The following is a 12,887-nucleotide window of genomic DNA, read 5'->3' as shown; positions in this document are numbered from 1 at the left end:
AAAGTTGTTCTACTTCTCTCCTCCTGCCTGTCTTAAACAGGATTTGCTGCTGATGGATTCACCCTTGCCTACATGTACAGTATCAGTGGTAGATTTGGCAAAATTAAGAGCACATGCTGTGTTATACAGCACCCTTGTCACAAAATGTAATTCTGTTTTTTTTTCTGGCTCTATTGTAGACAGCGGCAGGGCTCTACATCACCAGTATGCGCAACTCCCCACTCCATACTTCAAATCTAAGATAAGCCCAGAGAGGAAGTGAATGTGTTGATTTATTTGCTTACGTAGACCTGACTTAAAAACCATCCTCATTAGTCTTGTTGGGAGGAGGGGAGCGCACGGCATAAAAATGGAAGTTGTTTTCTCCTGCCTTTTTATTTAGCAGTAATGAAAAATGACAGTGTTCCCACTGTTGGCCATACAGGGAAATTTATCACCTGTTTAATTTCACACTCGGGTAGGCCTGGCCTCAGCTCCTTTTCTCGACACTGACAAAGTGGTAACTGAGAGCAGTGCATCACCTACGGAGGCCCGAGCCCCCTTTTTTAATTGAATAGACATTTAATAAACAAGATTATGAGAGCAGGATCACACGGCGATGCTGGATCCTCACCCTCGTCGCTCCTCACACGGCACGGATGTGATCAAGCTCCAAAAGACAGGAAAGGGCATGAAAAAACAGGCAAGTGAGTGGCTGGGTGGCACGAGAGCTTCCCGGAGTGTGATCAGCGCATTTTTCCTTCACGGTCCATTCATCATGGGGGCTTCTAACCTTCCGTTGAGGCAACAAAACTTCTTTTCTCCTCCTGCCATCTAAAAACACCCCATCCTCCCACTGGCTGTGATGCTTCTCCGTCCTACAGGAACTTTATTTAGGCTAACGTGCTGTCACATCAGTCAAAGAAGGTGGTACTGATAGAGGGAGCAAAACCGTTGTCATTTTCAAAGAGGGAGAATTTCTTTAATGTCATAGATGTTGACATTCAGTCAGGTCATGATATCAGAGGTATCATAGAAATATCAGATGTCTCCTGGATCATTGATGTTGACACAACAAATCTGGTTTGCTGAACATCTACAGCCCCCTCCCCTCCGTCATCTATAATTTACCCAGGTTCTCATGTTTTCTCCTCTTCCCTCTACTTTCAGTAGCACACAGTTCAAGACAATACCGTCTTCCTCTTCACTTCCTCTATTATTTCTACTGTCAAAGCCTCTCAGTCTTTTTTGGACATTATTCTTATGCAATTAATTTCCTTTCTTCTCTCCGCCGCTCAATTCTGGCTTCTTAATGGAGCTCCCCTGGCTAAATAGACTCAGGCTTCTTCTAACAAGACTGAGTAAAAAGAAACGGATGGGCAGTACGGAGAGAATAGCTGATACAGCCATCTTGGCTGGGGACATATTAATTGAAAGGTTCATAGGCAGCGTGGGTGACGGGCACATCAAAGAACAACAGCTAATTAGGACCCCCTCCCCTCGCCTTTCACTTTTATTTATTCCATTCTAGTGTCTTACCTCTTTTTATATATTTATCTTGTCTGTGTGAAGGGACCTGAGTGGAATATGAATCGGCTACTCCGGCATTTCCTTTTTACTGCGTCGTGCTGAGCTGGCAAACAGTAAACAGATACAGGAAGCCGACCACAGGCTGCTGAGCTCCCTTTCTGTTTCTGATCTCTTCTTCTCACTTTCAGATGCCATCTGACGCCGAGTACCTGCGATAATGTCACTGGCAGCTGAAAGCCATTACGCAGCGCATTAGCTGTGTCACAAAATGTTATGTTTAACTCGGACTGTGGTTCGAAATCAATAAGTTGCAACAATGGCAAATTCAAGTAAACGGATTAGGGTTGGGGCTTTAAAATGGAGACAGAGCGATGCTTTAATAAGCACTGATGGTTCCTAGTTTTTTGGGGGGTTTTTCTCGGGGAGGGGTGGGGGGGGGGGGGCACTCTTCACAAAGCTCCAACTCCTCTGTTGAAGGCACAGATAGTAAAGCGACGTCTCCGCCGCCGTATCGACCACTCAGATCTCTCCCAGCACCACAGCTGATGACCCATATCGAAGAACAGCCGGGGCTTCATTGGCCCCTCCCCGCACCGTGCACTGTGACCTGCTCCATAATCTACTTTGGGAGACAGTTTATGCTAAGTGATACTTCCATTACACTATGACATTGATTTAACCATTAGAGGCAGTGCATCAATACACTGAGCCGAACGAGCCCTAAAAGTAGACGAGAAGGGAAAGAAAGACCTCGATTACCTAATGCGCTTTGAGTCTTCTGCCTGCGCTGGGAGCTTTTAGTTGAACTGTAGTCCTTTTTTGAATAACAAATTTGTTTTAAATGAACTTTCTGCCAGCCCCCAGGGTGCCTCGCTCTGTCTGACATTCTTTCCGGCTTTCATGCTGCATACTTTCTTTCCCCCGCTTTCACACACGTTTACCTAATCTCCCTCTGGAGTTCCACTGTAGGTAAAATTTGCAACTTCAAAAGCCAGATCCTCCCATTTTTTTTTGCCTGCACTTTGCAATCCCCCCCTCCCTTCCCCAAATTTGTCTTCCTCAAATCAACCCACTTGTCAAATACCCCCCCCCCCCCCTTTCTGGTGCTTCTTTTTAAATCATTTTGTAGAGCTGTACATCCTGGCCCCTAATTGGGTTTTTATTTGTCCTTGCTCTGCCTCGTTCCCTATAAACATTAAGCCAGCCTTAGCTGTTCCTCCTACTGCGATACACAGACGTGCATTTTTAAAACAAGCAAAAAGCCATTTCAGGGTCGCAGTTAAAGAGTTGCCGGGACAACTTTCTTTAAAGTCTTGGGAGATAATTAGATTTTACAGAACACTTTGCAATTAGTTGCATTCTCATATCGGGAAGCAGACACCCATAAAGCAGGCCTCGCCACCAATTCTCTCCGCACACTTGGAGGCCGGAGTTAATAATTCCCTCCCCCTTTTTTTGTTTCTGATGTAATTGAAATGAAAGGATGCCTCACTGGTGGTGCAGAGATGTCTAATTTATTTAGTCAATCGGTGGCCCTCGCTAGACACCGTCATTATCTTGTACTACCAGCAGCGCCTTTGGTTGCCTCTCGCCATCATGAGGGGAAATGTAAATTATCTTAACTTTACGGCGCCCACAGTGTTTAAATGTAGTTTTAACTTCAAGACAAATAAAACTATGATGCCCGCTAGATGTATAGATTGTGATGTGTGTGCATATGTTTGTTAATGATATTGTGTGTCTTTTTTTATGCAGACTGCGGCTCGGGCGGGTCTGGATCGGGTCAGGAGAGCTGTGAACAGGACCGCTGTCTCGTATTTGGAGGCACGTGGTACGAAGACGCAGAAGACGAAAGCGACCGATGCCTTTGTGAATACAGCTGCACGAGTGTGCCTCACAGCCTGGTAAGACAGCCTTCAAAAATCATTTGCCATTAGCTGCTAATGTGGTTAAATCTTCCAGTCCCTTCAAAGCAAAATGCAAAAACATAAATCGCACACATCTGCTTTTGACATTTTCATCGGACAAACTCCAATCTCCTATAAAATGACATGGAAAATTATTCCTGAATTTTTGTCTGTTTAGCATAAAAAGAAATCTAGATGTCTTCTGAATTTGCCGAATAACCTCGCTTGTTACAAAATCCGTCAGGGGCCACTTTCTTTCTTATTTTCTTGTAAATTTGACAAAATTGTAAAACATGGGGGCGTGGATGAAGGCACGGGGGACTTTTTCAAGGTCAGCTTCAGATGGAAAATCTTTTCGCAGCATTTCTTATTCGGAGACAGCATGACTGTACAACCTCGGTAATTTGTAAGCCAACGCAAAACTCAAAAAGGATCCCAGAAACTGAGTAACTGGGCAGAAGAAAGTTTTGTGACATCCACAATTAAGCATCAGAAAGGCGAGGCATAAGGCTGGAGATGGTGTTTATGTTGCGTCCGTCAGTGGAACATATAGGTTGACATAGTCTGCATAACAGGGGAAAGAAACACTGTATTTATGGCTTACCTGACTGAACACCACGTGACACGAGGAGAAAGCTCCAGTGACGACAGAAACAGACCTGTCTAATAAGCAGGAGCAAAAAAAATATCCTCTTTTCCCACGAGGTCATCTTACCGTCATGAGCAGCAGCAGCTTGCTTTGTTGTCACGGATGTGGCTCAGGTGTCACCGCATGGTCTTAAGTGTGGTGAAACTGATGACACCTGATTAAACCACGTCCATTACAACTGAGTAAAAACGCCACCTGACAAAGGCCGTGAAGTATTATTGAAAGCAACCGAACTAACCACTTAATGGCTCTTTAGTTCAGCGTCTAGGTGAATGCGCTTTTACTTTAAATACAGGGCACGCCTCGGTAAAAACACGCGGCCTGGTAATAACTGAAGCGAGGTAGAGCAAAAAGAGCTGAGGGGTTAAGCTAGACGCTGCTTCAGACTCTGCTTTGTGTCTTTCTTTTTGCAGGTTTGTGGTTCCGATGGGAAAAACTACAGCAACGAGTGCGAGCTGAAGAAGGCCAGATGTGAGAAACGAGAGCACTTGTTGATTCAAAATCAGGGACCCTGTGCAGGTCGGTACATTACGCCACTCAGAGTCGATGTCATTGCAGTGCACAAGAGCACCCTCATCAAGTCTCATTGTCGCTGACATCCCATTTCTCCACTCATTCCATCCATCGATGGGGTTGTAATTGTCTCTAGTTTGAGTGTAATTCTGACAGCACTGCTTGTGTCTCTCTTCAGTGTGACCTGGTTAGCCATAAGCAAGTGAAATGATGGGAGGTCAGTGTTAAATTTGATGTGTGGGTTTGTGTAATTTGCTCAGGGAAGGTTGACTCAGCACACTTTGAGCTTTCCAGCTTTTCTGGGAAGTGGCTAGTCCACGTGGGCCGGCTCGTGAGCAGAGTTAAAAATCTTCCTCTCGGGCCCAAGTGTGAACTAACAGATAGTAATAAAGGCTCACTTTTCTGTCCAGATATTCAGAGAATTTAAAGCAATAAACCTGTGCTCCGGAGCTTGCTTCTTAGCCCTCAGGACACCACTTTCCCCTCTTCCTTTAATATAAACTCCCTCTCTTTGCATGTGATGAATGACATTTATCAGCCACAAACGCTGTGAGATCAGTGGCAGAGCAGCAAAGGTTAACCATCTTCCTCTCTGTGGCTATGTTAAATGAAGAGCTTTTTGCTAGCACAGGCCAGGGAGCAGAGCAAAAGGCACTTAAGGGATTTTGTGTGATCATTCCAGTCTGTTTGATTCCCCTTGGGTCTGAAAGAGAGGAGGATGGAGAGAGTTTGAAGAGAGTGAGAATGAAGGAGCTGCCAGTGTTTTCACACACATCTCTGCAGATTCTTCTCCTTCCTAAGCTGGCCTCCTTGGGCACTGACTGTCACGCTTCTCTACCATCCATGGATAATCAATCCTTTTTTGAAGAGTCCTCTATGGGTACAAGGCCTCTGGGTTCTCATCTCCTATTGGCTAATGGGGGGGGGGGACTCAGATCTTGGGGAATTTCACTGCCCTCTGCATTAGCTATGTAAGGAGAAACTTCATTTGACCTCAGCTCCATAAACTTTATCAAAACATGCCAGCTCTCAGTAGCGGAGCATGAAAGCAACCTTGTATTTCAGAGGTTCTCAGTTTGAAAAGCTACCTACTTTGCATACAGTGTCAACACAGCCGTCTGCTGCATGCACATTTGTAAAGTTTGCCTCTTGTAGCATTTAAAATAGTATTTATTTTTTTTTGCCACCTGCAAACTCAAATCAGGGTCAGGGATTTCAATATAATCCACTGAAATTTTTATTGGTTTACTAGACACATGTGCAGATGTGCCCTTGCAGGAATATAAAAGACCAGCAACAATCAGCGAAGCGGAGAAGGCGCAGCAGTGGACCTTGAAAATGTGAGGGTAATATTGCTTGTCACAGTGAGGTGCATTGTGCCGGACAATGGAGAAAAACCCTTGAAGGGTGGAAGAACATATGAAATTAAAAGTTCTCCTTGTCCTAATAGGCTCAGTACAGATAGCCGAATGGAGCACTGAAAAGTGGCAAGTTAAATGAACTGTGTCCAAAGCCCATCTCTGGAGTGGGAAAGCACTGGAAAAAGAGCGCGCCGAGTCATCACCATTAGGCTGAGGCTCATATCCACACCAGTAACAGTGTGATTTATGGCCCCTGTATCTCCAGCCTCCAAACTCCAAATGAGCAACACTAAAAGAGGCGATGGGGAGGGCAATAGAGAGACACACAGAAAACCAAGGGTTTTCCCGTTTCTATCTACAACTTTACTTTTCACTCCAAAGTATGAAAAAATGTGAACAATGATGCTTTTGCTCCGGCCATTAAACAAATCCTATTTTCCTCCCACTGACTGTTTTGTTGTTCTCTTCCAATTTCTGGAGAAGCGCCAGGTTTGAGGAACGCATTTGTTTTTATTTTGCTGAATGTGGCTCTGTATTCAGTGCTGTCACACTATTTTGGCGTCTTGTGCATCCTTAGACAAAGGAGCTCTCCACACAGTGTGCGCAGGCAGAAACTGCTTGGCAAATTCCTTCGCATTATGCAGCAGGCCTTTTTTTTTTTTTTTTCTTCTGCTTCTTCTTCTTTTCTTTTTTTGAAGGTTGTAGGGCAGCGGTGCAATTTCGTAATATTAGACAAGAACAAATGAAGAGAACATGCCTTCTAGTAGGTGGTAAATGTCAGCTTCTGCACATTCACCAGAAATGCCATTGTTTGTTTTCACTGGAGGTAATAGCATCATTTTCCCCCTGATTTTGAGTCATTGTGGAGAAAGTAGCAAATAGAATTGTTATCTTGAAGCCGACTGCCAGGCTCTCCACCTCTGCCCCTCAAGCCAATCTCATTGTTGGCAAAAAAGTTACATGTTGTTCAGAGATTGTGTTGTTTAATTCCCCTCCTCCACCACCATCAACAAACCCTACAGTAATCACTCAAATGCTGGTGTTCCTCTTTCTCTCCCTGTTCCATCTTCCATCTCCCCTCCCTTTCCTTCCCTACCTCATCTGTGATTTCAGCCGTATCTCTGCCGGACCCGACGGTATCCGAGCACTGCAGCGTGTCAGTGTACGGCTGCTGCTCAGACAATGTGACGGCCGCCTTAGGAGTTGGGCAGGCAGGATGTCCCGGTGAGTCCTATTCTGTGTCCCACTTTGACCCGTCAGTGTGTCACGAGTTTTTTAAAAAAAAAAGGAGGAAAAAAAAAGTAGATAGTATCAGGCTGTTTGCAGCATATGGGCCTCGTTGTCCTTGACTGCAATTACAGTAGCAAAGTTGCAGAGCCGAAAACGTTTCATCTTAATCCAAGGAATAATTATGATAATTCTGCGCTGTATCAACAGAAAAATCTCTTCATCTGATGATCCTGACAAATGATAGCGCGCAGATGGAAGAGAAAAGGCTTGCATCGAGCTGTAAGCCAGGGGATACAGCATGGATGGAGAAAATGCAGACGGAGAAATAAGAATACGCAGAGATTTAGAAAAAAGGAAAATCACCTCAGCGCGCTTTATCCGCCTTTTTATTTGCGGAATAGGGTTTAGCTGACATTTGAGCCTAGCATAAATCTCTAATACAGAGTATCCATCACAGTAAGCATTATCCAACTCTTATAAGCTACAGGGATCTATAAACAGCAGCAGTGTAAGTTTGCTGTAGAAAAGTGAAATTCCTTGTTGCTCTTTTCCCCTCAGCTACCTGTCAGTGTAATATCTACGGCTCCTACAAGGGGACGTGCGATCCAACCACCGGGCAGTGCTCCTGTAAGCCGGGTGTCGGAGGGCAGAAGTGTGACCGCTGTGAGCCGGGCTTCTGGAATTTCCGCGGCATCGTGACAGAGAACATGAGCGGCTGCACTCGTGAGGAATTCCTTCTTTGTATCTGATCAGCTGTGCAAATGTGTTTTATTTCGATGACGTTCATTTTATGTATGTTACTTTTCAATCCTTACATTTCCTCTCCACAAATGGTCTGTGCACACACACACCGAAAAAAAAATCCATGCACATCAAAGTGTTAACACGCAGAGAGGTTTTATTTGGTTTTCAGAAATCCTGAAATAGTGAAATAGTTAGTCTAGATCAGAGATGTCAAAGTCGGTTTAGTTCGTGGGCCTCAGCTTTGATCTCCAGTGGGTCTTGTCAGTGGGTCTTGTCAGCAACTTGTCAGGATCTGGAACTTTCATCTCCAGCATCTCCGCAGACATCTCCAACTTTCATAGTTTGCAAAGTCCTGACTGACTTGTATGATTCACACCGCCTGCTCTAGATACACCATCAATATTTCTGTGTGCACTTTTCTTCTGATCTACTTTACTTTTATAGTTACTGAACAATTTTTTTTTCCAGAGTATAAACAATGTTAGTTATTCCCCCCAATGTTTTCTGGGAAGAAACCCAAAACCTCTGAGTCTGTAAAACTAAAGTCTTTGCCAAATAAATCCAAATCTGCATGGCTGGAATCCACTCTACATAAGTGAGAGTCATATTTCTCAAGATAAGAGCCATAGTTTGACAATACATTTCTCACTGAATTAATAGCAGTGCCTCCGAGCTACCCTTTTTAGAACAGAAGTTTATAAAATGAATATCCATAAAATATAGTCAGTCAAATTAGATTCTCTTCTAGTTAAGCTCCATATATTTATAGAGCTTAACTATTTGATGAGAGTTTTTGTGGAAAGATGTCTTACTTTGTCCTTTAGACCTGTCAAGGCTGTACTGAATGAACCATTCTCATTTGTATTCGAGTAAAGAACAGGGTCGGGACCCCTTGTTTGTCTTGGTGTAATGCAATATGGTGACTAGCTCGTATCCTGCCGCTGAGGTATCATAGGACATAGCTCCCCAAGTCACAGAGCATTTTCAGTCAACAGCAGGAAGCCTGCAGGTGCCTCACCCGTGGCCTGACCTTAACAAGGTTTACCCAAAGCAAGCAGACAGCACACCACACGCCAATACCACGTTCAGCAGGATAGGAGTGGAAAACAACACACATCATTGATTCCCGGAACATAATGGACTTGATGTCCTTCCCCGGCGTTGTTTTCCTGAGTTTCTCTTACGTACTCATTCCCCTCCTTCTTGTCCTCCTCCTGTGGCCCCTAGGGCTGGTTGAACTATTACCAACCCTTGATACTTAAGACAAAGATGTCTCTCAAGCACAACGCTACAGAGGCTAAGGTTGCTTCAAGCACAGTTTGTACAGACTATAAACCGAGCTATTCCTATCTCTCTTCCTGCCGTCGTCGCTAATTGACTGGCCTTTTTCCCCCCTCATCAATCTCTCTCATTTTTTTTCCACCTTTCCACGGCAGCATGCAACTGCGACGCTACGGGCTCAGTCCGGGATGATTGTGAGCAGATGTCGGGTCTGTGCTCTTGCAAGACGGGAGTGAAGGGCATGAAGTGCAACGTGTGTCCAGATGGGAGCAAGATGGGCATGAATGGCTGCGACAAAGGTAATAAGAAAGAGCATCAAGGCCAGTGTGTGGGGCATTCAGAAACCAAACACACACACATTTCTCTCCTTGGTTCCAGCTTCTCTCTATCATTCCAAAGTGGTTTTTGTCACTTATCTGATTTGTGGATCAGCCTGGAAGCAGCCATTTCTTTCTTCATCGGCTCTTTGCATCCATCAGCTTTACTGGCAAAGAAGGAAGTGGCTGCAAGAGAGCTGATCAATAGTGATTAGGAAAATACTCAAGTGTACAAATGGCATGTGGATGACACATTTCCCATTGATATTTTATTTTCTCTACACAGTTGTGATGATTCATTGTTCTTTGAATGTGTGGGTTTATACCTCTGTTTAAGGACTATTGATTACTTTTGATTAATAATAAAAACAGCCCTGGTGATTGTACAAGCCACAAAGCCGGTTGAAGGAAAGGTTAGTTCCTGCTGTGGGGGCCTGCAGCTCCTTGATTAAGATGCACCATCAGATATCGACTGGAAGTCAAATGCTTAATGAAGCCAGCAGTCCCAGCACAGTGGTGGGGCTCTTCGCCACACACCCTGCCAGATAAAAAGGACGAGTACTAGGAGGGTGCAGCACATAAAAGCAGGAGCTAAAGGGTGGGGTGCTCTAAGCCTCTGTGATGAAACAATGCAAAGACCCCACACTCACATCCAGGTGGGTGGATGGTGGACTCCCTGCAGCAGATCCTGCTGCGACAGCTTCAAGGCTTCAAACAGTCTTTAGGGGAGAACTGAGGAGAGATCTTGAGTGCTCACCTTTGGGCCCCTCAGAAGATCAACTTTTTTTTGTGCAGCAGTTTTGGAAAATTGCTGTGCATGCCATGAATAATTGAAACTCAGAGAATTTGGGAATTCTATTATCACTGTTATACGGTTGGTGTAAAGATGCTGAATACAGGATGAAGTCTTTCAGCTCACCCTTTCCACACTATAAAATCACCCCGAGTGCGACAAGTGGTGTTTTAACCTCCTAGGACCTGGCATCCACATATGTAGACATCAAATTATGGGTTGTCTAGACCAAAATACTAAATTTTGCTCTTCAGGGCCCTGATATCCAATTATGAGGACATTATACTGACACTGTTCTATCCAAATTTAAAGCGAATGTCCTCATATGTGGCTCTCATTTTTCTCAGAAACAAAAATCAAGTAAAAAAAAAATCTGGTAATTCTTTGTTTTTACATTCATCAGGTCCCAATCAGCCCAAATATCAAAGAGAAATAAAAAATGCATGCCATGAAAGAGTTCGGGTCTTAGGAGGTTAAAACTGTGGCACAATAGCACAAGTATAGTATGAATGTTGTCAGCAGTGCAGATGAATTGTTATTTGCTGTTTGGGGTTAAAGTTTTATAGCTAGACGGCTTATAACACAGTTTGTTGTTATACTTTGAAATCCCCTCAGGACCTGATCCCAGCATATATATCAGAACTGCTATCCCTGTACTCTAAACCAGCAGCTTATAGTCTGTTCCCACGTCACTGTTAACACTCAAGAGAGACAGAGTGACTGCTGTATGCAGTATCATCTTTTACGTTGCTTTTAAAGACTTTTTCTTTACATGTTTTGGTTATTTCAGTTCTTAACTATTGTGTTCAACTGTATTTTATTCTTTAATGGGTGTTTAACTGGCCGAACTTTTGGTACCTACAGAAAGGTTGACATTTTGATACACAGGAAATTGTAATGTTTTCAAAGAGCCAAACACAGGAGACCAGGATCAAAAATTCAAAACCTTAAGCATCAGCAAAACCAGCTGACAGAAAGTAAAGGTTGGAGTCTTGAAAGCATATTAGATGGACAAACATGATTGGACCTATACTAGGAACAAAGAACCAGGAATGAAAGGGCAGTAATACACAAAAAAAGCAAGGGAAGGCCAACATGAATAATGGAAATAACCAGCCCAATCTCACTCCCGAGGCGTAACATCCCGATGATTTGTCACGTTCCGCAGCGTTCCTGAGGAACGCGAAAGGTGACCTTCCGCGTTCTTATGTTACGCGCCGGGTTATGGGTGAAATCCAGCAGAATGGCGGTCCTGCGGTAATACACGTTCAAGCCATGTATTCCAGCCCTAACACTAACTAACCTGTACCAGCACTTTAGTGACGTTAAATAGTGTTTTCCAAAGCGTTTTAAGTAAATTGAACGAACACATGTAGATTGATTCCAAACAGTTCTCAAGTTTAATCGTTTCTCCGATCTCATCATTTACGAACGTGTTGGGTGCCCGGAAGTGTAGTATGTTGACGATTTGTCACCTAGTGTATTACTATATATATTACTCTTTGGGAGTGAGAACGTGTTGAAATAACACTCACAGGAAAGAACAAGGATTACAGAATAAAGGAGGAAATCACTACGAAACAACAAAACGTGGCAGAAATGTTGCCAGCTATAGTCTGATTTCACAGTCTCCATTGCTGTATATAAAGTACTCTATTTGAACAAAAGTGTTGGGCCACACCTCTTAATCTTTAAATTCAGGTGTTTTCAGTCCCATTGCCACAGACTTTTTAAATCAAGCACCTAACCATGCAGCCTGCATTCACAGTCATTGATGAAAGAATGAAGAGCTCACTGAATTCGAGAGTGGTGCTCTAACAGGATGCATAGATGACCCAGTACCTTTGTCCATATAGTGCGTACAGAACGTATAGCAGTGTAAACTTGTTTCTCCCACAGGTCCTGAAGCCCCAACTTCCTGTGAAGAGTTACAATGTAACTATGGAGCCACTTGCATTAAGGTGAATGGCCAGGCCCACTGTGAGTGCCCCTCACCTGACTGCGATTTGAAAAACAAAACCAAGGTGTGTCTTTCAAACTGTCTAAAGAAATAAGTTGTTTGAATGGAAACACATTCTTGTAGTTGCCTGTAGGGAGTTAACGTGTTCTCCCTTCGCTCCATCTCTGTCACTGTGGAGCAGGTGTGCGGCTCAGATGGGGTGACCTATGCCGACCAGTGCCAGCTGAGGACCATAGCCTGTAGACAGGACAAGGACATCACAGTGCAGCACTTTGGACAGTGCACAGGTGAGCCTCGTAGAAACCTCCATGCATAACGAGACACACGGATGGCCAACTGTTGTCAGTCCCTGATCAAAAGATAATGAGCAGTGCCGAGGGCCTCAAATTAACCCCCTCCTGCTGTTTCTCCTCCTATCCATCACTCTGATTCAGAAAGTAAGGTCAGAGCACTGTGAGAGCACATTTATCTTAAAATAAATGTTTCTGCACACACTCGAGCAGCTGTGCTTATTTCTTATTAAGGTAATTCAAGTGCTGAAGAGTATATAATAAAAGCATCTTACATGCATCATGTTCAATAGCACTTCTGTATATCGAACAAGCCTGTCTCTCCTCCTGGTT

At 44.0% G+C, this 12,887-nt stretch overlaps 1 protein-coding gene across 4 annotated transcripts in view; it reads left to right on the top strand.

Annotated features, from left to right (window-relative positions):
• The window catches only part of agrn (agrin), a 258,948-nt gene that overhangs the window by 198,941 nt on the left and 47,120 nt on the right, over positions 1–12,887 (top strand). For all 4 annotated transcript variants that reach the window (XM_086278486.1, XM_086278488.1, XM_086278487.1 and 1 more), the window contains exons 11-17: positions 3,265–3,413; positions 4,479–4,584; positions 7,053–7,163; positions 7,728–7,892; positions 9,350–9,493; positions 12,204–12,328; positions 12,446–12,551. In XM_086278486.1, coding sequence (XP_086134612.1) covers positions 3,265–3,413; positions 4,479–4,584; positions 7,053–7,163; positions 7,728–7,892; positions 9,350–9,493; positions 12,204–12,328; positions 12,446–12,551 — 906 coding nt within the window. The remainder of the gene's footprint in view (positions 1–3,264; positions 3,414–4,478; positions 4,585–7,052; positions 7,164–7,727; positions 7,893–9,349; positions 9,494–12,203; positions 12,329–12,445; positions 12,552–12,887) is intronic.

This window comes from Aulonocara sp. 'chitande type north' Nkhata Bay, linkage group LG20 (assembly GCF_057382095.1).
Source record: "Aulonocara sp. 'chitande type north' Nkhata Bay isolate Kocher_YH1m ecotype deep benthic linkage group LG20, A_spYH_male_GT1.1, whole genome shotgun sequence".
Classification (NCBI taxonomy): domain Eukaryota; kingdom Metazoa; phylum Chordata; class Actinopteri; order Cichliformes; family Cichlidae; genus Aulonocara; species Aulonocara sp. 'chitande type north' Nkhata Bay.
The sequence above is the reverse complement of the archived record's forward strand: the minus strand, read 5'-3'. Positions and strand labels throughout refer to the sequence as shown.